Here is a 24,264-nt window from a genome sequence, read left to right as displayed (position 1 = left end):
CAGGTTTCTGACTCAGCAAGCATTGCTCTCTACCAGAACCCCTCGAGCTGGAAAATTGTAGAGACTTTTAGGGGCTACAGACAGGAGACAGACCCACCCTTGCGTCCCTTGGTATTCAAGGGAAGAATCCATATCGACTCCCCATCTGCCCGTGAGCTTAAACCAGGGTTTCTGGACCTCAGCACGAGGAACATTTGAGGCCGGATCATTCTCCGTTGGGCGTGGGGGAGGAGTGTCCTGTGCACTGCAGGATGTTTAGCAGCACCCCTGCCCCACCCACTACTGTAGACGGTACAGCTGCAAGATGGTGGAGACCCCATCAGCCTGAGTCCCCGGATGACTGAGCGGAGAAAAGCCCTCTGCTACTCACATTACACACACACACACACACACACACACACACACTCGGTACCTAGGCAGGCAGCGGCTCCCACCATGGCGTAGAGCCCTGGGGTGACGCAGTCTGCTCCGGGCCTGCACCAATTCCTGAAGATGATCCAGTCATGGTGATGGTAAGCCAGTTGCTCCATGCCAATTCCCACCATCCTGCCTGCCATGGCCCCCACAGCCATGCTGGGGATGAAGAGACCGGACGGGATCTGCGGGGAGTGCAGGGGAAAGCAGCATGAGGGAAGGGGGCCCCCGTTCCCGCTGCCCCACCACCAGGAAAGTCAGGCCCCCTCGACAAGCTTGCATTTTGCTTTGGTCTTCAAAGGAGGGGCAACGCTTCAAAACATGGGTCAGCTGGGAAACCATGGGACCAGTGATTTCACCTGCTTGGTCGTATCTACTGTGACTTGGAGAGAATGCAATTTTACACTTTCATTTCCTCGCCTTCAAAAGCTGGCCTGGTTTGCCTGCTGTGGATTAAAGAATCTCAGAGAGAGATGGGGGGCAGGTCTGTCTTCCTAACAAAGTCCATTTTCCGAAAAGTATTCTGAATATTTTCAAGCCAGGCTAGATGCAGCAAAGAAATAAGACCATGGAAACTGAAAGGTCTAGGTAATAGCGTGTTTTATATTTTGCTGTGTGAAAAACATGTTCATTTCTCTAGTGATCAGACATTTGCTACAGAGCAGACTTGACTCTGTTCGTGGAGACTGCATGTGACCGCCGATCCTGACCGGGAGCTGCATTTATGTCACCCCTACCCCACCCCTGCCCCCCAGCTGTCATCAAGCTGAGGATGCAAGTGGATCTTTACCCAAATTCGAGTTAAGTTTGGATCCTCGGGTGTGATTTCTACAGTGTGAGACATTCCTGAGGAAATTGTTCCTTTCTGAGCACCCCTTATCCCCCTCATCTTTTAATCCCCTGTAACTTCAAAGCAGACTTCTCCCAGCAGGCACCAGAAGAAAATAAATCCCTTTGCATCAGAGACAGTCACCTATTTAATACCGTTTATCCTTCCTTGTTCTTAAGGCAAAAATTCAGGTTTGTGTTTGACCACTGCACCCAAGTACACAGATCCTCAGACTTTTTTTTAATATTTATTTTTTTGGCTGTGTCAGGTCTTAGTTGCGGTATGTGGGACCTTTCGTTGCTGCGTGCAGGCTTCTCTCTAGTTGTGGCATGGGGACTCCTGATCGCGTGGGCTCTGTAGTCTGCAGCAGGCGGGTTTAGTTGCCCCTCGGTATGTGGGATCTTAGTTACCACTAGGGATTGAACCTGTGTCGCCTGCACTGCAAGGTGGATTCTCAACCACTGGACCACCAGGGAAGTCCCTAGACTTTTTTTTTTTTTTTTTTTTTTAATTCGTAAGAATACCACAAAAAGCAACAGTCATGGAACACAAGGGGGTTCTGGAGGGTTGCCAGCGTTCTGCTCCTGGTCCTGGGTGCTGGTCACACAAGTGTGTATGTTTTGTGAGAATTCCCCAAGCTGTACACGTCTCCATATGAATGATATACTCCAAGCCTTAGCTTCTTCACTGGTAAAATGGGGTTATAAATCTCTATTCCATAGGCTTGCTGTTTATCAAAAGCGTTGTTTCTTGTTGATTAAAAGGATGTCAAGTGCCCTGCGCATGAGAACGTTCAGTAAAGGTCACCTCCCCTTTTCCCCCCGTCACAATCTTATTCTGGGGACTCGGGTGCTATCCCCAGAAGGACAGAGGTTGCCTCCCTCCCCTGACACCTTCCCTCCCCTTCACCTACCTTCATGCCAAAGGTAAATATGGTAATGACGATTTTGAAGATCAGCGCCAGCGCCAGCTGCCACATGGCCGTGCAAACGCCACCCCGGCCGGCCGGTGGGGGATGTCGTCCACGGGCCGCGTCATGTTGGGGTCATTGATGTAGTCACAGAGCTGGGAGGACTCGAGGGCCCCGCAGTCATTGAAGAGCTCGGATATGAGCTCGCTCGTGCTGCGGCGCGTGTAGGGGTTGGGGTAGGCGACGATGGCAGTGATGGCGGTCACCGCGATGACCTCCAGCACCGGGTACTTCCCCAGCTTGGTGGTTTTGTGCCTCCTGCACCAGGTGATGTTGCAGCGGATGAAGAGGGTTCCCCACAGGCCCCCAAAGACCCCAAGCAGGATGAAGGGGAAGAGCCCGGCCATGTACCAGGGCGTGTGATACTCCACGTAGAAGAGGACGAGGCGGCTGTTCCCAAAGGGATTGATGGGTCGCAGCGTGAAGGCTGCCACCAGGGCCGCAAAGAAGGACCGCCACAAGGTCTTTAAGGGAAAGTAGTAGCTGACCTGCGACCAAGCAACAGGTGGAAAATCAGAGACCGGCGGCAGAAAGAGCCGCCCAGAGCCCCAGCCCCACCTGCTGGCACAGGCCATAAAGTCACACTCAAGACCAAAGACGGGCGGTACTCACTTCCTCAACCTACGTGTGAGGATGGCCCAAATGCACTAACAAAGATAGTTAAAGGACTCTGTGTCTACAATTGGAACGGACACTAGTCAAGGTGTGTTTGCGCTATTTTTTAAGACAAATGAGAACACTTCATCATCATTCTGTTTATAGCACAGAGACCCTCCTAAAAGAAAAGAAACCTCTGATTTGATTCTCCAGGCAACAGATCATGGGTTGAAACCCCTGGCCCAGCAGATGTATCTGGAGGGCACATGAGTTAAGAATGGTTTGTACGTTTTTAAATGGTTGGGGGAAGAGAGAATTATTTTGTGACACGTGAAATATTCAAAAGAACAAGACTTAGTGACAAGTGGTAATTACATAAAATTCAAACTTCAGCATCCATAGGGAAGGTCTCGTTGGAAGGCAGCCACGCCGTGCACGTGCGTGTTGTCTGCGGCGCCCTCCACGCTACAAGGGCAGAGCCCAGTGGTTGCGACCGAGCCCTGAGACCCGCAAAGCCTAAAATATTTGCTACCTGGCCCTTTACGGACAACGTGGGTCGACTGCTGGACTGGATCCATTTGGGTTGCAAAACATAAAAATGCTTCATTATGTTGTTTATGAAAACGAGAGGGGAGACTGCAAATCTCCCCCCAGAAATCACACTGGCAACTTTTAAAACAGGACTTGAAAACACGTATTTCATGGCGAACACTGCGGCTCCTTAATTAGCCACAGGACTCTCTCAGCCCTCAGAGGGCTAGAGAGGGAAGCCTCCTGCCGCCCCGACCCCCGATGTGTTCCTCAGCGCTCAGAACCACGGGGCCCTCCGGTGCCCACGCTCACCTCTTCCAGACTGAAAAGCACACCCCCGATCGGAGCACCAAAGGCGACAGAGACCCCGGCAGCGGCCGCAGCTGACAGCACCTGCAAAGCAAAGAGCTCCCCGTCAGCCCGAGGCCTTTCCGGCAAATCAGCGGGTACTGGAGAGGCTGGAGAGGGCGGGAGGGCGCTTCATTCTGCACCTGCTCACCTCGCGCCTCTTGCCCTCGTTCTTGCTGTACTTGGAGAAGAGGCTGCTGAAGAAGTTGCCACAGCAGCATGCCACGTGCACCAGCGGCCCTTCCTTGCCAAGGCTCAGGCCCGAGGACACCACCAGCACCAGGGTGACAGTCTTGATCAGCAGGGTCCACTTGCCCAAGTAGCCCCTGACGATGAAGCCGCTCAGGATGGTCTTTATCTGAAACACAGGATGGAGAGCGATGGGGAGTGAGCCGCTTCAGCGCCACGGCTAGGAAAGTAACCTCTCCCTCCTCTGAGGAGCAGCTTTCAAACCGAGATTCGCTAAATCATATGGAAGACAGGCTGCTTTAGCTGTTAATTTAGCTATAATTTTATATTGAGAATTTGTATTAACGCCTAATTTTATATATTAATGGAACCCTGAAACAATTTCAATGCATAGTAAATCTTAATAATTCCAAGAGTAATGAGAGATCATAAAGAGGACTGAATAAGTAATTATCAGTCTCATTTTATTTATGGCATTTTATCATGTGCATTTTGCCCTCTGTTGTGTTGAAAAGACACGTGTATCTATTGATTTTAACTGTAAATTTTTCACTACTGAAAGATGGCCAAGATAAAGGAACATCTGGCCGGCTATGTGACAACGCAAATAGAACAAAATATCAATTTAACTTTAGATCCGGGTCGGCAAACTATGGCCCGTGGGCCAAATCCAGCCCACAGCCTGTTTTGTATGACCTACGAGCTAGGAGTGCTTTTAATGTTTTTAAATGTAATATGTAAACAAGACTACTAGCCTTTTAGTGAGACTAGTTCCTCAATTTTGCCTCTTGACTCACAAAGCCCAAAATATTGACTCTCTGCCCTTTATCGGAAAAGTCTGCCAACCCCTGACGCAGGCCAGGGGCATATGGGTGTTTACTGTCCAATTCTTTCAACTTTCCTGTATGTTTGAAAATATTCTTAATACAATATTGGAAAAAGAAGATGCTCAACATTCTAATAACGCACCCCTGGGGGATGTAAGGGTATCTGAATCCATGGCAACCCCTTCCCTTCCGTTGAATCTTGCCCTCTTGTCCTGAAAAGTACTTTGACTACAGGTAGAGCTGACTCGTGCACCACTTTCAGACCTGCGACGTTTTGTACACGCCAAATAATGGCTTTCTCCCTAAAGGTGCACGTGAATTTGCATAACGCTTTTAGAATTCAACGGGGTGTCAATCTCAGTGATTAACTTCATCTACTGGAGTCCTCTTCCCCCAAAACAGGGTTCTTCTGGATATGGAAGCATCTCCAATGGGTAAGTAACATTTTACCTTCAACCTCTCCCGCGACTGGCTGAAATGGAGTGAATGTTTACTGCCCAGCTAGCAATTTACAAGCCTGTAATCAGAGATTTATTAGACACTGAGTGAGTCAGCTAATGAAATTCATGGTCAGTATCCGTTTTCCCATTGTATAATACATAATGGGACAGCCTCAGCTCCTGTCACCGTCAGGATGTTTACATAACGTCAAAGAGCCTCCCAGTGGGCGCCAAGAGATCAGTTTCTCACGTAGCTATTACAATCCTTCTCCACCGGCACTCCGTGGCACCACCTGGAGAATCAGGCACCAGTGAGGACGAGGTATCCCCCCGCCCCGAGATCTGATGCAACTGGTCTGAGGTGTATCCTGGGCATAGGAGGTTTACAGCCTCCCCAGGTGATTCTAAAATGCAGTCCAGGTAGAGAAGCACTGCTCTCGTCCTGAGAAGAGCAGTACAGCTGTTCCTAATTCCTCTGTATTTAAGGGCGGTCCTGAAACGCTCTCTGGCATCATGTCACCTGTGATGATTTGGAGAGGGTTGTGAAGTGAACTAATCCTAGCAGTTTTACAGGGGGGTGACTGGACCATTTTCATCTCAGGAGTTCTTGATAGAGATCTGTTTCTTAATTCAAGGAGAAAGACCAACAGTGAGCGAGCGTGTGGGCATCTGTTCGAAAGCACTCACTAAGCTCCTTCCTAAAGGCAGACAAACTAGCAGTGGTTAAACTGGTCTTTAACTAGTGCTAGTGGGCCTATTTGAGCCTGTGCTCTGGGGATCTCAAATCCCTTTATTTAAGGGACGTTTTATTATGCCTGCCACAATCCTGCCCTTTTGTGTTGCCTAGAATAAAATTATCTACAATTTTTTGTCAGTTAGTTAATATGGATTTGGACCCCAGGGTACAGCTGAATAGTGTAATACCATTTAGAAAATTACAAGCATCTAAATTACCTGAGCCTTTGCCAGCCATGACATGTGGTGAATTGAACAATGTCAGAGGTATTTTGTAATTCTCTAAAATGACTTTATAAAATTGTCATGATCAAATTAGGGACTAAAGAAGGCAAATTCATAGATGCCAAAATCCAATCACTTGCTTTAATTTGGATCAACAGAGACTGAATCAAGCAGGGCTTTAAGGTGATGTATTGCAGCACATTTGTGACTTCATGGTGGTAACTTTAAAACCTCTCTGGCAAATAAATATTTGTGAAAGAGTTCACATTGTATAGAACTGAAACAGCAACTCAAAGTAAGTTCTAGGAGAATATGATTTCTTTTTTTTCTTTAATTTATTTTATTATTTATTTATTTATTTTTGGCTGTGTTGGGTCTTTGTTGCTGTGTGCGGGCTTTCTCTAGTTGTGGCGAGCGGGGGCTACTCTTCGTTGCAGTGCATGGCCTTCTCATTGCGGTGGCTTCTCTTGTTGCGGAGCACGGGCTCTAGGCGTGCGGGCTTCAGTAGTTGTGGCACGCGGGCTCAGGAGCTGTGGCTCGTGGGCTCTAGAGCGCAGGCTCAGTAGTTGTGGTGCAGGGGCTTAGTTGCTCTGCGGCATGTGGGATCTTCCCAGACCAGGGCTCGAACCCATGTCTCCTGCACTGGCAGGTAGATTCTTAACCACAGCGCCACCAGGGAACGCCCTAGGAGGACATGATTTCTTATACGGTCCACAGTGGTTCTATGAATGAAGCAGACAGTAGTAGAATCATCATTGCCCAGTTCGCTTTAAGTTCTGAAGCCCAAGAACTAGTGTGCACTTTTAAGTGTGCTTTGTAGAGCATACAAAAACATTTTTTACACAGAAGAAAAATGGTCTCTAAATTTGTATTTTTTTTTTAATGTTTCAAAGGACTTTTTGACACTGGCTGGGACCTGGAACCCTCTGCTGCACTGCTGCAATGCTTGCACCTGGACAAACATCTATCAACAAAATACAAAGAAACTATAAGGGACTAAAAGTAACTGCATGCATGCCCAGTTGGGGCAAATTCTGTACAACAAGATACAAAGAGACCAAAGAGCCCCACTGCCATTTCTGAAGAGCGGGAGCAAAAGCAGGTCACTGCGCGTGCACCCTGCACTCAACACCACCAAAGGGGTGGGCAGACCACCTAAGCAACTCCTCTGGCCCGACCCCTGGACACACCCCTACCCTCACCGCTTATAAGGAACCAGCTCACCTTGCCCCTCAGCAAGTAGGCCAGCAAAGGAACCTGTTACTTGTTCTCCCTCCCGGCCTGCTGCAGCTCAGGCCCCAATAAAGCTTTGCCTGAATTTCTTGCCTGGCCTCTGATCAATTTCTATTGATTAAGGAGGTCAAGAACCCTGGTCAGTAACATTGTCATCCAAAGTAATCTAAATGTTTCAGAAGCAAACATTACAAAGGATGAGTGATTTTTAAACTGTGCAGAAGTGCACTGCCTTCAAAGTTTGTTGCGACACTGCACACCAGGAACAGCTTAAGGCAGATCACCTCCTATGATGGGAAGTTTCTAAAGATCTCATTTAGTATCTTTCCTGAAGTGAAGAACAGCCCTGTATCTCAAACTGGGTAGAGCTGTTTGCATGGTTAGTTGGGTTTTAACTGGAAGGACATTCTTTATATCCAGGAACTACTTATTTGCACTTACTTTTCACTCTGCCCCTCTCCTCCAAGAACTGGGGTAGGTATTGCACCCTTAGTTTAGGAAGTTCAAGCTCTACTATAATAACAGGGAAATTTTTCTACTACTGAGTCATAATAACCAAAGCTTAATTATAAGCTCTCCATTGGGCTCCTGATACTTGAAAAGATTATTGTGAACTCTTTTATAAATAGAGACATGAATCTGTTACATATTATATACGGCTGAAAGCATATTCATGTACCCACTACCATGTACCCACTACCAAGTTCAGGACAGAAGAGCAGGTACCTTTGAAAGCCCTGTGTTTGCTTCCCCAGTGGAACCTTCCTCCTCCCCCCTCCAATCATTCCCTTGCCTTTCTTAATAGCTTTAGCACATATGTGTATCACTAAACAGTATGCTTGTTTCATTTTGGCTGTTTTAGGGACTCTACAGAAATAGATTCTTACTTTATTTAGATATTCTTCTGCAACTTACTTTTTTCACTTGATACCGCTTTTTTGAGTTTTATCCACATCAATGTGTTCCTTGCACTTTGTCACACGGGAAACAATGCTCAACTCAGTAGTTTATTCCTTTTGAGTTCAGCTGTCACAAATAAAGATGCCCGCTTTGGACGAAGACCAGGTCCAGCCAGCCACTCCCAGATAGAGTTCCCTGTCTGTCTACGAGCTGAGCTACGCATCTCTGGTTCTTGGAAGGGGAAGATGGTATTGCCGCCACATCTTTTATTGCTGCTTTAAATTTCCCACCAGTTCCCCACTGGCCATCTCCTTATTTTGATAGGCGGCTTGAGTCCAAAAGCGCCTGCTGTTGGGCATTGAGATCAGAAACCAAGATGCCAACAGTAATCTGTTCTTTTTAGTGTCCCGGGTGCCTTCGGTCTCTGATGTCCAATAAAACGCAGTCAGTTCTGCCTGAACACTTGTTTGGAAAAGGCAAATTTGTTCCAGTGTGATTCATGCCTCAGGGCAGAACTTGAGCATAATGCCAATTTTACATCTGTTTCTGCACAATTTCATCTGGGAGAAACACAAGGCAGAAAACTGCAGCTGCAAATCAAGGCGTGCAGGGATACACAAAATGCACACAGGCACACGTCTCAGAGGACTTCCAGCTCACGCATGCACTAGGGGAGTATTCATACATTTCTTAACCATTTAACGTGCGTCTAACTCTGCTACTGCCTTTATGAGGTTCCCATCTTTTTTATGTGTCACCAGTTGAAGTTTCTGAGTGCTGTGCCCCTAGCCCCATCTTCCCCACAAGCTCTGTGGTCTTGATGATGCAGTTTTGTGATTTTTAGGAATGCATATGGTGCCTTAGAGCAGCACTGGCTGTACCAAGGAAACAGGATGGTATTGCAGCTTATTTGTCAGGCTCCTGCAGCAACATGTTCATATAAACCATCCAAAGTTCAGCATGAAATAGTCTTTTTTTTTTAATTTTATTTTTTCCTGGATCAAGACAAAGTTGAGCTTTCCTTTCGATGATCCTTTAATTACCCTATGTGGTGAGAAATCACACCCTATGTGGTGAGGAATACATTTCACCCAGTGAAAAATGGACTCTTTTGAGACTAAAAATAACATCTCACCCTTGCTATCAGTAATTCTTTGAATCAAAGTATAAGTCTTAGAAATGGCTGGGAAGCTAGACGGCCATATTTCCCTCCAAAGTAAGAGAGAAGAAATCAAACATGGTGCCCAGCCAATTCTGCCTGCCCACCTCCATCAACTCAAGTAGAGAATTTATTTTTTGGAAGTAATGGAGAGCACTGAGAACGTGTGAGATTTCAAGATCCTGGTCTACTTCTGAGATTTGAAGGAATTAATTTTCAACTCCACTGAGAAAGAGGTTTCGCAAATGGCAAAGTGCATTCCAAATGTCTTCAGCTGCATTAAGTCAATCAGGCAAGAGAGTGGGAGAGGGAGGAGGAGAATAAAGGGATTACGTCTATCTTCCAAGAAGAGTTCTAGCTTGAATGGTCCTCACATTACCCCTAATGTGCATCTTGGCAACTAACTCCCCCTCACCTGGGCTTCTGATCTGGCGATGACCCATAGTCATTGTGGTAACCACTGAATTTGGGTAGAAATTAACCCTTTACCCCAACTAAGGTTTGTATGTGGATCTGAAGTTTGGAGTGCCATGAAGGCAAGCGCCTGGTCTGTGCTTCACTGCTGCATCCCCTGGGCCTGGGATATTCCCATCACGGAAAGCCCACAAACATCCTCTGTAATGTGTTCCTAAGATGCATTGGAAGATGATAACTTAATCCACAATGAGACAGCACTTCACACCTGCTAGGAGGGCTATAATCCAAACCAGATAACAACTGGGGTCGGTGAGGATGTGCGGAAACTGGAACCCACATACACTGCTGCTGGAATCTCAAGTGGTGCAGCCACTCTGGAAGAGAGTCTGGCAGCTCCTCAAAAGGTTAAATATAGAGTTGCCATGTGACCCAGAAATTCCCCTCCTAGGTACCTACCCAAAAGAAATGAAAACATATGTCCACACAAAAACCTGTAGACAAACGTTCAAAGCAAAATCATTCATAATAGCACAAAAGTGGAAGCAATCCATGTTCCTTAGCTGATGAATGGAGAAATGAAATGTGCTCTATCCAGACAATGGAATGTTATTTGGCCATGAAAAGAAGTACCAATGTATGCTACGACACAAATGAACTTGAAACACATTACGCTAAGTGAATGAAGCCAGACACAAAAGTCCACAGATTGTATGATTCCAGTTACATGAAATGTCCAGAACAGGGAAATCTGCAGAGAGAAGAAAGTAGATTCGTGGTTGCCTAGGGCTGGCAGACCTGGGGGCAGATGGGGAGTGACTGCTGATGGGTACAAGGATTCTTTGGGGGTGATAAAAAAAGTTCTAAAATTAGACTGGGGTGATGGTGGCACAGCTCTGTGAATATCCTAAAAGCCATCGCATTGTACCCGTTAATGGGTACACCCCACGGAATATGAATTATGTCTCACTAAAGCTGTTATTAAAAAATAGTAACATCTTTTCTTCTCAATCAGAAGGGATAAAAATCAACCCTATTTCTTCAGCATGATCAAGAAATCACTCTCAGTAAGAGAAATAAAGCCAAACAAAAGGCTTTAAAGAAAATACATACATCGTGCACATGAAATAGTGGGAAAGGATTTTCCAAGTGAAGTTTGAACCCTAGAGCTAGAAAAAGCCAAGCGGCAAGTGGCACTCGTAGTAGCCACGACGACGGTCAGGACAGACGCTGCAAGGCGAGAGCTCGGACGTCCCCCCGCACCAGCCACGGGGCTCCCAGCCAGGACCCGCCCCTGCACCCACCTCTGACTGTTTCACCAGCAGCTCCGACCACTTCTGCCACAGGGGACACTTGTCCCTGTCCTCAAACGTGGTCTCATTGGAAGTCCAGCAGCACTGCTCGTGGCTGTACCAGGAGGCCGACAGGCAGATGCCCTCCTTCAGGTCTGTCATCAGTCGACGGCAAGATCGATGACCCCGGCCAGGGTGCCTGGAAGAAGCAGCGAGAGCCACTCAGAGGGACGGCCGGCGTGGGCCAGGGCAGCACGTGCGCCCGGAGGGCCAGGCGGAGATGCCCGTGCCCCGGGCTGCCACGCACCCAGGAAGCCTCTTTCTTCAGTCTTGAGGTCACCTGAGCGAGTGGCAGGGCACCAGGTGTGGCAAAGGTGGTGCCCAGCCCAGTGAGACACAAAGGCCAACGATACGCTGTCCTCGGGGGGCTTTGATTGGGCGGGAGGGAGAGACCCGCAGCGCTGAGCCCACCACAAGCCCCTGGGGCCGAGCGGCTTTCAGAACCCAGCCCTTCCGAATCTTAGAAACAGGGTACCTACACCCTATACATCATGTAACCCCCTCAGCGGCTTCTGGGGCAGGATGCTGGGATCACACACATGAGTATCCTCCAGGAAACCTGACAACTCAGACAGAACGGAGACAAAACGATTTACAACAGCCTCGTCACCGAAATAAAGTTTTGCCACCAAATGGAGTCCAGCTTGAAAAATCTCACTTGTTAGAACTTTCTGGATTTTTAAAAAATTGTGGATAAAGGACAGAGGAGCTACATAAGTAAATAACTACTTTAAAGGCCGATAGAAGTGGAATAAAATCGAGTATGCAGTGGGTCAGAGAAGGCCATTTTAGGTCTCCTTCTAGAATAACCCATTCCAGTCTTTTACGAAGGCAGGGAATACTTTTGGGCTACCAAACTTTTCACACTTTTACTGGATCCTCATTACAACATCAATTCCCCACCGGCATCAACACCAAAGGCAGCCATACGCCAGCCTCAGGCGACCTGGCCTTGCCACTCTCCTGGTTCCATCAGCAGTCGCCCACTGTTCTAGCCAGAACACCTGAATCCTCAGCAGTGTGCAGGCTCTGACCGCCGTTCCCACGTTTCTCTCCAGACTCCTCTCTCTCCATCACGAATCCCACACCCTGCCCACACAGTGTTCCTTGGCACACCAGGCCCTCCTCTCTGCACCGCCTCAGATAGCACTGTCCTCCCCCAACCCGGCAAGCTCCTATTTATCTTCCAGGTGCTGGCATTTATATCACCTCCTTCAGGAAGCCTTCCCTGATTTCCTAAGTCTGGGCTAAGTATACTTCCCAGGCATTCTCCCATCACCATACTTACCACATCCTGATATGATCAGTATTTATATATATGTGTATACACACACACACATCCCACACATGCACACACACACACACTCCAACTAGTCTATAAGGGTGGGGGGAGTCTCTTGTCTAGTTTGTGTGCCACGGTGGGGATCAAACCAGGTGTCTAGACCCTGTGTCCCCTTTAAGTGGGCAAGGGCCATTGTTGTATTCATGTCAGGTACATAGCTGGAACTATATATCCATGTTGAATGAATGAGAGCAACAAACGAATGAAAATCATAAAACTCAGGTCCATCCATTCACTCAAGGGCTATTTATTGAGCACCTACTTACTACGTGCCACGTACTGTTCCACACCCTGGGGTAGAGCAGTGAACACAGCAAACTCAGGTCCCTGCCTTCATGGAATCTCACCTTGGGCGAGAAGACACTAGACTGAATAAGTAAGTAAATGAGGGGCTCCAACAGAAGGTGGTAGGTGCTAGAGAGGAGAATACAGCACGTTCCAGTGGCAGCCATTTCCTACAATGGTGCAGGAGAACGGTCGGACAGGTCCTCAAAAAGTTAAGCAAGGAGTCACCACCTGACCAAACACTTCCATTCCTAGGCATCTGCCCGCGAGAAATGAAAACATATACCCAACACAAGACATGTACGCAAATGTTCACAACAGCATATTCACAAAAGCCAAACAGTGGAAACAACCCATATGCCCATCAATTGCTGAACGGAGAAACAAAATGTGGTCCACCTACAATGGCAACAAAAAGGAATGAAGTACTGACACACGCGACAGCATGGATGAACCACGGAAACGTTATGCTGTAAAAGAAGCCAGTCACAAAGGACCATATGTTGTATGATTCCATTTTATGAAATGTCCAGAATAGGCAAATCTACAGAGACAGAAAGTAGATTAGCGGTTGCCCAGGACTGAGAGGAGGCTAGGGGCACTGGGGCTGATAGCTAAAGGGTAGGGAGGTTCTTTGGGAGCTGATGAAAATGTTCTAAAATTGACCTTGGTGATGGTTGCAAAACTCTGTGAATACACTAGAAACCACCAAGTTGTACACTTTAACTAGGTGAACTGTTTGGTATGTGAGTTATATCTCAATAAAGCTGTTACATACATACACACATACATACATATAGTGGGCGCGGGCGACGAGGCTCAGAGAGGGAGAGACGTACTTCTAGAAAAGGTGGTCAGAGAACACCTCAAGCAGATGACATGTGAACAAAAACTGCCTTGTGTGGAGCAACAGCGACACCCAGTGGTGCCTCCTGGTTAATGCCCTGCAGAGGAGCTGCAGCTTTTTGGGCCTCTCCGTCTTGGGCGTCAGAATATAATGTCTGGGCTGCCACTAAGGAGGTGACAGGCCAAACAGTGGGACCCCTGGGGCTCGCCACTGGGGAACGGGAAGGCGAATGGGGCAGTTTTCTGGCTTTTCCTTCATCCAGATCAAAAGAACACTTTAGCCACCTTCACTGCCAAGATCACCCCTTTCTTGCCTCCCTCCTATATTCACCTGCTGATGTGACCATGGGATCGCCCTTCTCCAGTGGTCCTCACCCCTGGCTGCACATTAGAATCACAGGGGAAAGGGGGCTTTACTCAATGCTAGGGTGTCATCTCCAGGGGTACTATTTAATTGAAGCCTGGGCAGCAGCATTTTTTTTTTTAATTCCCCAGGTGATTCTTCCTGAAAGAACTGATGGAAATCGGATTAACAGTGAAGCCCGATGGTCGGTATCTGACTTGTTAAAGACAGCCCGACAGGGCTCTGAGATCAGTTGATAAATCTACGCTGTGTGACTCCAGCAGGATGCCAAGACATCTACTCTGATTCCTTCATTTCCCGTACTCATCCCTTCTTCCCAGGAGCCAAGAATAACACAGGGTACAGTTTTATAAATCTATTCTAAAGAAAGACATCAAAATTAGCAGCAGACTACCCTCCCCGCCCCCCGCCACCTACCTTTAAAGGTCTTCATAGAGCCAAACGAATGGGTGGCAAAACGCCGTATGTCCATGAACTCGAATTCCCTCCCAGCACTGCTGCCAATATACACCGGGCGCGCCGCTGGGAGGGGAAGGACAGGGCGGGGGGGATGGGCGGGCAGCTGCGGTGACCGGAAGGAGAGGACTGCCCCTTCAGCTCTCTCCTGGGCCCTTCAGGACATGCAAGGCAGACGGAGTCCCTCCCTGGCAACCAAGCCCCTCCTACCATTGTAGATGTAACGAGTGACAGGGCGGCCAGAAATCCAAGTCCTCTAATCACAAAATCTTACTCTATGCCCCACAGGTGCTCTGCAAGTATGTACTATATTCAACCTGTATCGCACAGCCATTCTCTAATCAGTCCTATCACCACAACTAGCGTGTTACTACAGGCAGGGGGGTTTTCTTAAGGGAATCTCTTTAGCATGATCAAATTTTTTTTCTTCTTAGACATTAACCTTCACAGCCTCCTAAAAGGAAGTAAGTTTCAGGAAACAATTTCCACGGAGGGCTGGTGCACTTGCTATTAAAAGGGGAGGTGTCCCCTCCAGATACTCCTTCGTTCACTCTGGAAACAGCTACTGCTCACAAACACGGTGTTGGGATTATACAAATGAAGGACACGGAGTCCCTGAGGGCCAGAACAACCCACGGGCTGGAGGTACCTCCCCCGGGCCGACCTCAGACCCTGTGGTGTCTCGCGTTACTGTGAGCGTCTCTCGATGTTTACAAGTCATCTCAGGGCCTGCCGGTGTTAGTAAAGGCCAGTCTCATAGGATGTTTTATTTTTAGAGATCAACATGTTCCCGTCCTTTCTCGCCTTCTACGTGGCCAAGTACTATAGAATGTGAAATGTGTGCTTTCAGTAAAATCCAGCATGGCAGTAAACCTCTGTACAGTGTGGAAAGGGCCAACCCGCTCTCTCGGTACCGCTCTCCAATGACCACACCTGGGCCCGTCCGTGCCTTGGGGCCTTCTTGCTTTACTGATGATAGATTTATGTTAAGTGCATCGTCGTGTATTGTGCTCTTAGGTATTTGAAGGAACAACCCCCTCGCATGAAGGACAAGAGAAACGCCCCACGTACCCGCCAGCAGGCCGATGAGCAGCATTACCGCCCATCCTGACCAGGCGTCCAGCAAGCTCTTGATGAACTCCCATATGGACTCCTTGCTCTTGCTCGTTATCTAGAAACAGAAAGACATCGGAGTTGACGTGGATACACCTTCCAATTCATGCTTCCTTCTCTGAAACTGTTTCCTCAGGACACACGGTGATTGAGAAAACGAATATAATGAAGCAACTAGACTGCCACTTACGTGATTCTTTCAGTTACCTAGCACAATGGTTAAATGGGCTTTCTAGTTCACAGAGCTATAAAGATGCCATAATAGTCTCCAAAGAATCCAAAAAAATTCACTTAATTAAAAAAACCTCACTAAGTGTGATTTGATCTTTGACAATTTCAAAGCCATTCTGAAGGAAGACATCACTTCAGTGTCACCGTTTTGAATACAAATCATTATTTTAGCTTAAATCATAAGGTCTGTTCACAAAAGACCCTCTTCGACAAAGACTTCATTTCCTTCTTTCATTTTCCAGGCTACATGTTAACAACAAGAATGAACTTACTTTCTCTTTCTTTCTTCCTTCCTTCCTTCCTCCCTCCCTCCCTCCCTTTATGGCTGCGTTGGGTCTTCATTGCTGTGCGAGGGCTTTCTCTAGTTGTGGTGAGCAGGGGCTACTCTTCATTGCGGTGCGTGGGCTTCTCATTGCAGTGGCTTCTCTTGTTGCGGAGCACGGGCTCTAGGTATGCAGGCTTCAGTAGTTGTGGCTTGTGGGCTCAGTAGTTGTGGCTTGCGGGCTCTAGAGCGGAGGCTCAGTAGCTGTGGCACACGGGCTTAGTTGCTCTGCGGCATGTGGGATCTTCCCGGACCAGGGCTCAAACCCGTGTCCCCTGCATTGGCAGGTGGATTCTTAACCACTGCGCCACCAGGGAAGTCCCAAGAACCTTTTTTTTAATTTAAGTATAATTGATTTACAATGTTAATTTCAGGTGTACAGCAAAGTGATTCAGTTATACCTATATATATATATATATTCTTTTTCAGATTCTTTTCCATTATATGTATTACAAAATATTAAATATAGTTCCCTGTGCTATACAGTAGGACCTTGTTGTTTATCTATTTTATATATAATAGTGTATATATGTTAATCCCGAACTCCTAATTTATCCCTCCCCCACCCCGTTTCCTCTTTGGTAACCATAAGTTGGTTTTCTATGTCTGTGAGTCTATTTCTGTTTTGTAAATAAGTTCACTTGTACCATTTTTTTAGATTCCACGTATAAGCAATATTATATGATGTTTGTCTTTCTCTGACTTAACTTCACTCAGTATGATAATCTCTAGGTCCATCCATGTTGCTGCAAATGGCATTATTTCATTCTTTTTTATGGCTGAGTAATATTCCATTGTATATATGTACCACACCCTCTTTATCCATTCCTCTGTCAGTGGACATTTAGGTTGCTTCCATGTCTTGGCTATTGTGAATAGTGCCGTTAGCTTTGTGCAGTGGCAGTATCACAGCCAATGAGGTTTATCCAAGGCGTGATTACTGCTAATTGTAAATAGCGCTGCAATGAACATTGGGGTGCATGTATCTTTTTGAGTTAGAGTTTTCTCTGAATACATGCTCAGGAGTGGGATTGCTGGATCACATGATAACTCTACTTTCCATTTTTTAAGGAACCTCTATACTGTTCTCCATAGTGGCTGTATCAATTTACATTCCCACCAACAGTGTAGGAGGGTTCCCTTTTCTCCACACCCTCTCCAGCACTGTTGTTTGTACATTTTTTGATGATAGCCATTCTGACCGGTGTGCGGTGATACCTCATTGTAGTTTTGATTAACAGCAAGAAGGCTGAATGAGCCAGCCTGGATCACGCTTTCCAGGCAGATGGTTACATCTAAACACGTTGTAAGAGGACCCCTTTGCCTCCCTGTGTTAACAGAATCCTACATTCCTGAGATCATCATTCCCCTCATGACCCTTTAGAGCAAGGGCTGGCAAACATTTCCTGTAAAGGGACAGAAAGTAACTATTTTCGGTTGGGCAGGTCAGATGGTCTCCGTGGCAACTACCGGACTCTGCTGCTGTAGCACAAAAGGAGCCATATGGAGCATGCGCATGCGCGGGCAGGGCTGCGAGCCAAGGATCCGGTGCAGAGCCGGACACGCGCTGCGCTGGATTTGCCCGAGGGCCACAGTCCACGACCCCTGCTCTGGACGGAAGGGTGCCCCAGCTCCCCCGTTCCTCCAGGTCGGAGCCAAGTGGCTGCGTCAGCTTCTCGACGCTACCTCGCTCCCTACACATCTCTCTGCCTCCTTCCCTGTCAACCTGCGTGAAATGATGCGACACAGTCACACTCTCGACGGCACTGCCCCCTCAGCGCACCCTCGGAAGCTGCTCTCCCTCAGTCGCCGACAGCCCCCTCGCGGCTGCTTCATCTCCGACTTGACCCCGCCGTGGAGGGGGCCCCGTCCTCGCCACTCTCTCCCCCTTTCACTTGTGGCCACTCTGCTGGCTGCCCTCCTTCACCTCTACCTGCTTCTTCTAAGCATCGGTCACTGACCCCCAGCCCGCCCCCCGGAACCCGCTAAATCTTGGCACTGCTCCGGGGCCCAACTGCTCCTGACCCCTCTCTCTCCAGACCCAGGCCACCTGGGCCGCTTCTAAAGCTTCAGCGCCCACTCGCACGCCAAGGACCCCCCGTGCTCCACCAACAGCCCTGACCCTGCCCTTGAACTGCACAGGGTTCTCTCGCCTGCCGACCACCTCCAGCCACAGGCTGGACAAACGGCTCAGACTTACAGCGCCTGAAACCGAACTCAGTGGCCTCCCCCTGAAATCTGCCGCGTCTCTTTTCTCCCCTCTCGTCATCCAAGGCATCACCCTCTTCTGACCACAGCCAGGGCGTCATCCTGGCCCCACTACCCGCCTCCATCCTGGCAACGGCTCCTGTGAAGGATCTGGACCCCAAGCCTCTCTCCGTCGGCACTTTACTGCCCTCTGACAGATCTTCTTCCTCTTTCTCCTGAGCTCATTTCCAAGCTTCCTGTTTCTCCCCTGGCAGTGCATCTCTCTTGTATCCTGTGGCCATGAAAAAGAAATCCAGGGCTTTCCCGGTGGCGCAGTGGTTGAGAATCCACCTGCCATTGCAAGGGACATGGGTTCAAGCCCTGGTCCAGGAAGATCCCACATGCCACAGAGCAACTAAGCCCGTGAGCCACAACTACTGAGCCTGCACTCTAGAGCCCGTGAGCCACAACTACTGAGTCCGCGTGCCTAGAGCCCGTGCTCTGCAACAAGAGGAGCCACCGCAACGAGAAGCCCATGCACCACAACAAAGAGTAGGCCCCGTTCACCACAACTAGAGAAAGCCCAAGCGCAGCAATGCAGACCCAACGCAGCCAAAAATAAATAAATAAATAAATAAATAGGAAATCTAGGGACTTCCCTGGTGGTCCAGTGGTGGAGAGTCCACCTTCCAATGCAGGGGACGCGGGTTCGATCCCTGGTCAGGGAACTAAGATCCCACATGCCACAGGGCAACTAAGCCCACGCACCACAACTACTGAGCTCTCATGCCTCAGCTAGAGAGCCCGCATGCTGCAAACTACAGAGCCCACGCACCCTGGAGCCTGTGAGCCACAACTAAAGAGAGAAAACCTGCCCACCACAACTAGAGAGAAGCCTGCGCGCCGCAAAGAAAAGATCCCGCATGCCTCAGCGAAGATCCTGTGTGCCGCAGCTAAGACCCGAAGCAGCCAAAAATAAATTAATTAAATAAATAAATAATAAAATAAATCTTAAAAAAAAAAGGAAATCCAAACTCCTCTTCATGTTCTACTCAGTCGTTCCCAGTGCGGCCCCATCGCCCACGTGGCCGGACTCATCTCTAGTCCTCCCCTTCCGTGAATCTTCCACCAAACCTTAGAGCTCCTTGAACTGCCTAAATGTGCCACAGTCTTTCATGCCTCTGTGACCTAAAAAAGAGCCACTCCTGATAAGAATCCTTTCCCCTTCCTCTGCCTGGCAAATTCTTAGTCATACTTCAAGACCCCACTGAAATCTCACCCTCTCTAAAAACTCCCTCCCTAACCATACCTCCTAAATGATCCCACAGCACTTGATACATAACTTTACTGCAGCCCATAAAAATATATATTGATTGCCTACTAGAGGCCAGGCACTGTAATATGTGCTTTCATACACACACAGCCCCATTTAATCTTCTGGTATAATTAACTCCATCCTTACAGATGAGAAGGTGGGGTCCAGAAATGGCACCCCAAAAGTCAGCCAGCCTAAAGGTGTCAAAGTCAGGATGCACCCGATCTGTCTGGTTCCAGAGTCCCCTCCTTGCCCTCCACACACCTCTGTATGACACCGCCTTCCACCCAAAGCACCTGGTATTATAATTACCTGTCCACATCTCTGCCTCTCCCACTAGCCCTTCTCTTCTCTAGAACCTAGCTCAGCACATGACACATGAACCCAAGCTCTAGCTCAGTGACTGTCCAATGAAAGCATGGCCTCCAAAGGGATTCCTCTCAAAGTATCCTTATGAACAGCATGTACCTTTCTGTGTCTGTTGGTGTCCCGTGACTTCTCCCTCAGCCAGTCAATGGTGTGGAAGTCCTCATATGTCCCCACACCAGGGAATGGCCCGTCAAGGAAATCCATCAGGTTTCCAGAGCCACTCATCGCTGCTGCATTGACCATGCTACTTACACCTGGGAGAGAAAACCTGTTGTTAAAAACGTAAGCAGAACATCTGCACAGACCTGGCAGAACAATCCACGTGTGCTCTTTTCTTGTACAGGAAAGACATTTCAGCATAGGCACCTCTGCTGTGATGAAAGATACATATAGTCTGTCTTAGCACAGGCTGCTATAACAAAAATACCATAGATTGGGTGGCTTATCAACAACACATATTTATTTCTCACGGTTCCGGAGGCTGCGAAGTCCAAGATCAAGGCACTTAGAGATTCAGTGTCTGGTGAGAACCCACTTCCTGGTCCACAGATGGCCATCTACTCACTGTGTCCTCGTCTGGTGGAGCACTCTGGGGTCTCTTTCACAAGGGCACTAATCCCATCCATGGGGGCTCAGCTTTCATGACCTCATCGCCTCCCAAAGGCCCCTCCTCCTCCTACCATCACATTGGGGATTAGGTGTCGACATATGAATTTTGGGGAGACACAAACGTTAATTTCTCTTTTTTAACTTTTTATTTTATATTGGAGTATAGTTGATTAACAATGTTGGATAGTTTCAGGTGTACAGCAAAATGATCCAGTTATACATACACATATATCTTTTTCCAATTCTTTTCCCATTTAGGTTGTTACAGGATATTGACCAGAGTTCCCTGTGCTATAGAGTAGGTCCTTGTTGGTTACCTATTTTAAATATAGCAGGGTGTACATGTCAATCCCCAACTCCCTAACTATCCCTTCCGTCCACCCTTCCCCTCAGTAACCATAAGTTCGTTCTCTAAGTCTGTGAGTCTGTTTCTGACAAATGTTACTTTCTTATTATTTGTGGTAGTTATGTGCTATAAAGTCACCATGGCCACCGAATTAGTGAGTACTAAATCACCGTCCACAAGAGAAATACAGGGTTAGGTTCCTTTGAGCCTCCGGTCACATTTTCATCAACCAATCGATATACAACCTTGTTTTGTGTGTTTCTGTTTAAAGACACCTTATCAAATATATGTCGTTGGTTCATCCACACTGAACTCACAGCCAACAGCACTGTCACTCACGCTGCAGGAAGCTTGTCTAACACATGTATTTTCTCCATAAGGCCCAGCACGGCCTTCCTGTGCTTAGAAACACTACAGGCACTCCTGCCCTGCATTTCAAGGCCACTGGAAACAGCAAAATTACCAATAAAAAAAAGCACAAAAATGCGAAAAATATGGCACTAAAGAGATTGTGAAAAGAACACTTGTTTCTGGTCTGGGAACTGAAACAAGACAGCAGAGCACCGATTTCTCCAACCTCAGCTAGGATCGTGCATTTCTGGCAACTCAAACTTTTTGAGTCTCTGCAGTGCACTGTGCGAATGACTGGGCAAGCGCCCCACGTATTGCTCTGGATGTTACAAATACGTTTTGGTGAGCAGGCAAATTCACAAACACGGAACCGCTCATAATGAGGGTCAACTATATCCATTTTTGGAAAACCTCACATTCTGCAAAAGCGGGGCATCAACATGAGAGGCCTGGGGGAAACAGGGTTGAGGCATACCACTCAAAACCAAATCATTGTAGTCAAACCAGTAACCGGTTCTTCTGGGAGATAAAGCGGACCACTGAGTCAGACAACCTCTGTGGTTGTCACTGCGGATATTCAAGATGTACAGCAACAGCAGAGTGAAAATGCTAAGACTTAAACTCACTGGTGGGAGGCAAGGTGACCCACAGAGGGAGTGGTCCTCTGCACCGGGGGTGGGGGGGATGCCATGGGGATAACAAGGAGGCAGGACAACCTGCCACGTGAGCCATGCTATGGTCTGAACGTGTGTGTCCCCCCACCCAAATTCATACATTGAAATCCTAACCCCCAAAGGATGGTATTAGAAGGTGGGGTCTTTGGGAGGTGATTGGGTCATAAGGGCAGTACCTTCAAGAATGGGACTTGTGCCCTTATAAAAGAGGCCCCAGGGAGCTCCCTTGCCCCTTCCACCGTGTAAGGACACAACGGGAAATCTGTGACTGGAAAAAGAACCATCACCTGACCACGCTGGCACCCCGATCTCAGGCTGCCAGCCTCCAGAGCTCTGAGGAATAAATGTCTGTTGTTTATAAGCCAACCAGTCTGTGGTATTTTGTTATAGCAGCCCGAACAGACTAAGACAAACCAAGAGCCATGCCAGGCTGGCAGCACACTGCCCCGGGCAAGCAGCCCTGAGTGCGGGCCCTCACTTCTAATCTTCCTTAAAATACTGTCAAAAGGGTGCCTGCTGCCAGGGCAGTAGCAAAGTGGAGGACTTCTTCCTTTCCTGCCTAAGATAACAATTCCACTCACATTATTCTGCCTCCACTTGTCTGGAAAACAATCTCAAATAAACCAAGACATCTTCCATGTTAAACCACCATCAGAACCTGATTTACAGATCACATCAGAAATAATCTGACATGGAGGAAATGCTTTGCAGTAGGACCAATGCTCACCACCAGTTAGCAAGAAAAATAATACACTCTTACAAAGACAAGAGATTGGAATGAGCACTAAATCAATATTTCTTTGGCAAAGAGCATGGAAATCTGAATTACAGGACGGGAAACACAAAAGCGCCAGAATAAGATGGTTAAAGAAGTGAAAGGTAGTTATTAAAATATTTGAGCATAGACTTCTCTCAATTCCTTTATGTATTTTTATATCTGGAGGACTCAACCACGACCTGATAAAACTGCATTTTGATCAAATTGAAAAGTTGCTACAGGAAAAGTGGAGTAATCTCCTTACAAGCAATAAAATGGCCATAGTTATTGATTTATTAACTGTCTGTGCAACTTTGCTACTTTAAAACTTTAAAAGTTTGAAGTCTGAGCAAGGCCAAGCTGAAAACTATACCCACTGATGAATGCTCAGGGAAGAATCATATTGCATAAGTCAGTATCAGCCAATAATAAAAGGGAAGGAATAAAATTAGAAAGCAAAGATTTCATTTTCATTTCTAGAAAAACAAGATGGTAATAGCCTTGTATTATAGGCGGCAAAGACGATCTCTGATGGGAAAAAGAAGATGGCAGGCTGCTGACCCACAATGGGTAGCCCGCGTAAGAAAAACCAAGCCAGCAGCTTGAAGAATTGCAGAGACTTGAACACTCTATTAAAAAGTTCATGTTAGAGAGAAGAAGATGGCGGAAGAGTAAGACGCGGAGAACACCTTCCTCCCCACAGATACATCAGAAATACATCTACACGTGGAACTGCTCCTACAGAACATCCACTGAATGCTGGCAAAAGACGTCACACCTCCCAAAAGGCAAGAAACTCCCCACGTACCTGGGTAGGGCAAAAGAAAAAAGAAAAAACAGAGACAAAAGAATACGGACAAGACCTGCACCCGTGGGAGGGAGCTGTGAAGGAGGAAAGGTTTCCAAACGCTAGGAAGCCCCTTCGCGGGCGGAGACTGCGGGTGGCGGAGGGGGGGAAGCTTCGGAGCCACGGAGGAGAGCGCAGCCACAGGGGTGCGGAGGGCAAAGCGGAGAGATTCCCGCATGGAGGCTCGGCGCCGAGCAGCACTCACCAGCCCAAGAGGCTTGTCTGCTCCCACTCTGGGGTGGGCGGGGCTGGGAGCTGAGGCTCGGGCTTCGGTTGGATCACAGGGAGAGGACTGGGGTTGGCAGCGTGAACACAGCCTGAAGGGGTTAGCGCACCACAGCTGGCTGTGAGGGAGACCGGGCCAAAGTCTGCAGCTGCCCAACAGGCAAGAGACTTTTTCGTGCCTCTTTGTTTCCTTGTGCCTGAGGAGAGGGGATTCAGAGCACTGCCTAAACGAGCTCCAAAGACGGGCACCAGCCGCGGCTATCAGCGCGGACCCCAGAGACAGGCATGAGACGCTAAGGCTGCTGCTGCCACCAACAAGAAGCCTGTGTGCGAGCACAGGTCACTCTCCACACCGCCCCTCCCGGGAGCCTGTGCAGCCCGCCATTGCCAGGGTCCCGTGATCCAGGGACAACTTCCCCAGGAGAACGCACTGTGCACCTCAAGCTGCTGCAACGTCACGCC

At 48.1% G+C, this 24,264-nt stretch overlaps 1 protein-coding gene across 1 annotated transcript in view; it reads right to left on the bottom strand.

Annotated features, from left to right (window-relative positions):
* Window positions 1-24,264, bottom strand: part of LOC309653415 (H(+)/Cl(-) exchange transporter 4-like) — a gene marked incomplete at its 3' end in the record, with an annotated part of 70,998 nt that overhangs the window by 4,807 nt on the left and 41,927 nt on the right. Inside the window, 10 exon segments of the mRNA XM_082448025.1 lie at window positions 413-599; window positions 2,157-2,239; window positions 2,242-2,701; window positions 3,654-3,734; window positions 3,841-4,051; window positions 4,053-4,113; window positions 11,082-11,267; window positions 11,270-11,302; window positions 15,528-15,627; window positions 20,093-20,247. Coding sequence (XP_082304151.1) covers window positions 413-599; window positions 2,157-2,239; window positions 2,242-2,701; window positions 3,654-3,734; window positions 3,841-4,051; window positions 4,053-4,113; window positions 11,082-11,267; window positions 11,270-11,302; window positions 15,528-15,627; window positions 20,093-20,236 — 1,546 coding nt within the window. The 5' untranslated portion in view covers window positions 20,237-20,247.

The sequence above is a fragment of the Balaenoptera physalus genome (assembly GCF_965194825.1).
Source record: "Balaenoptera physalus genome assembly, chromosome: Y".
Lineage (NCBI taxonomy): Eukaryota > Metazoa > Chordata > Mammalia > Artiodactyla > Balaenopteridae > Balaenoptera > Balaenoptera physalus.
The sequence above is the reverse complement of the archived record's forward strand: the minus strand, read 5'-3'. Positions and strand labels throughout refer to the sequence as shown.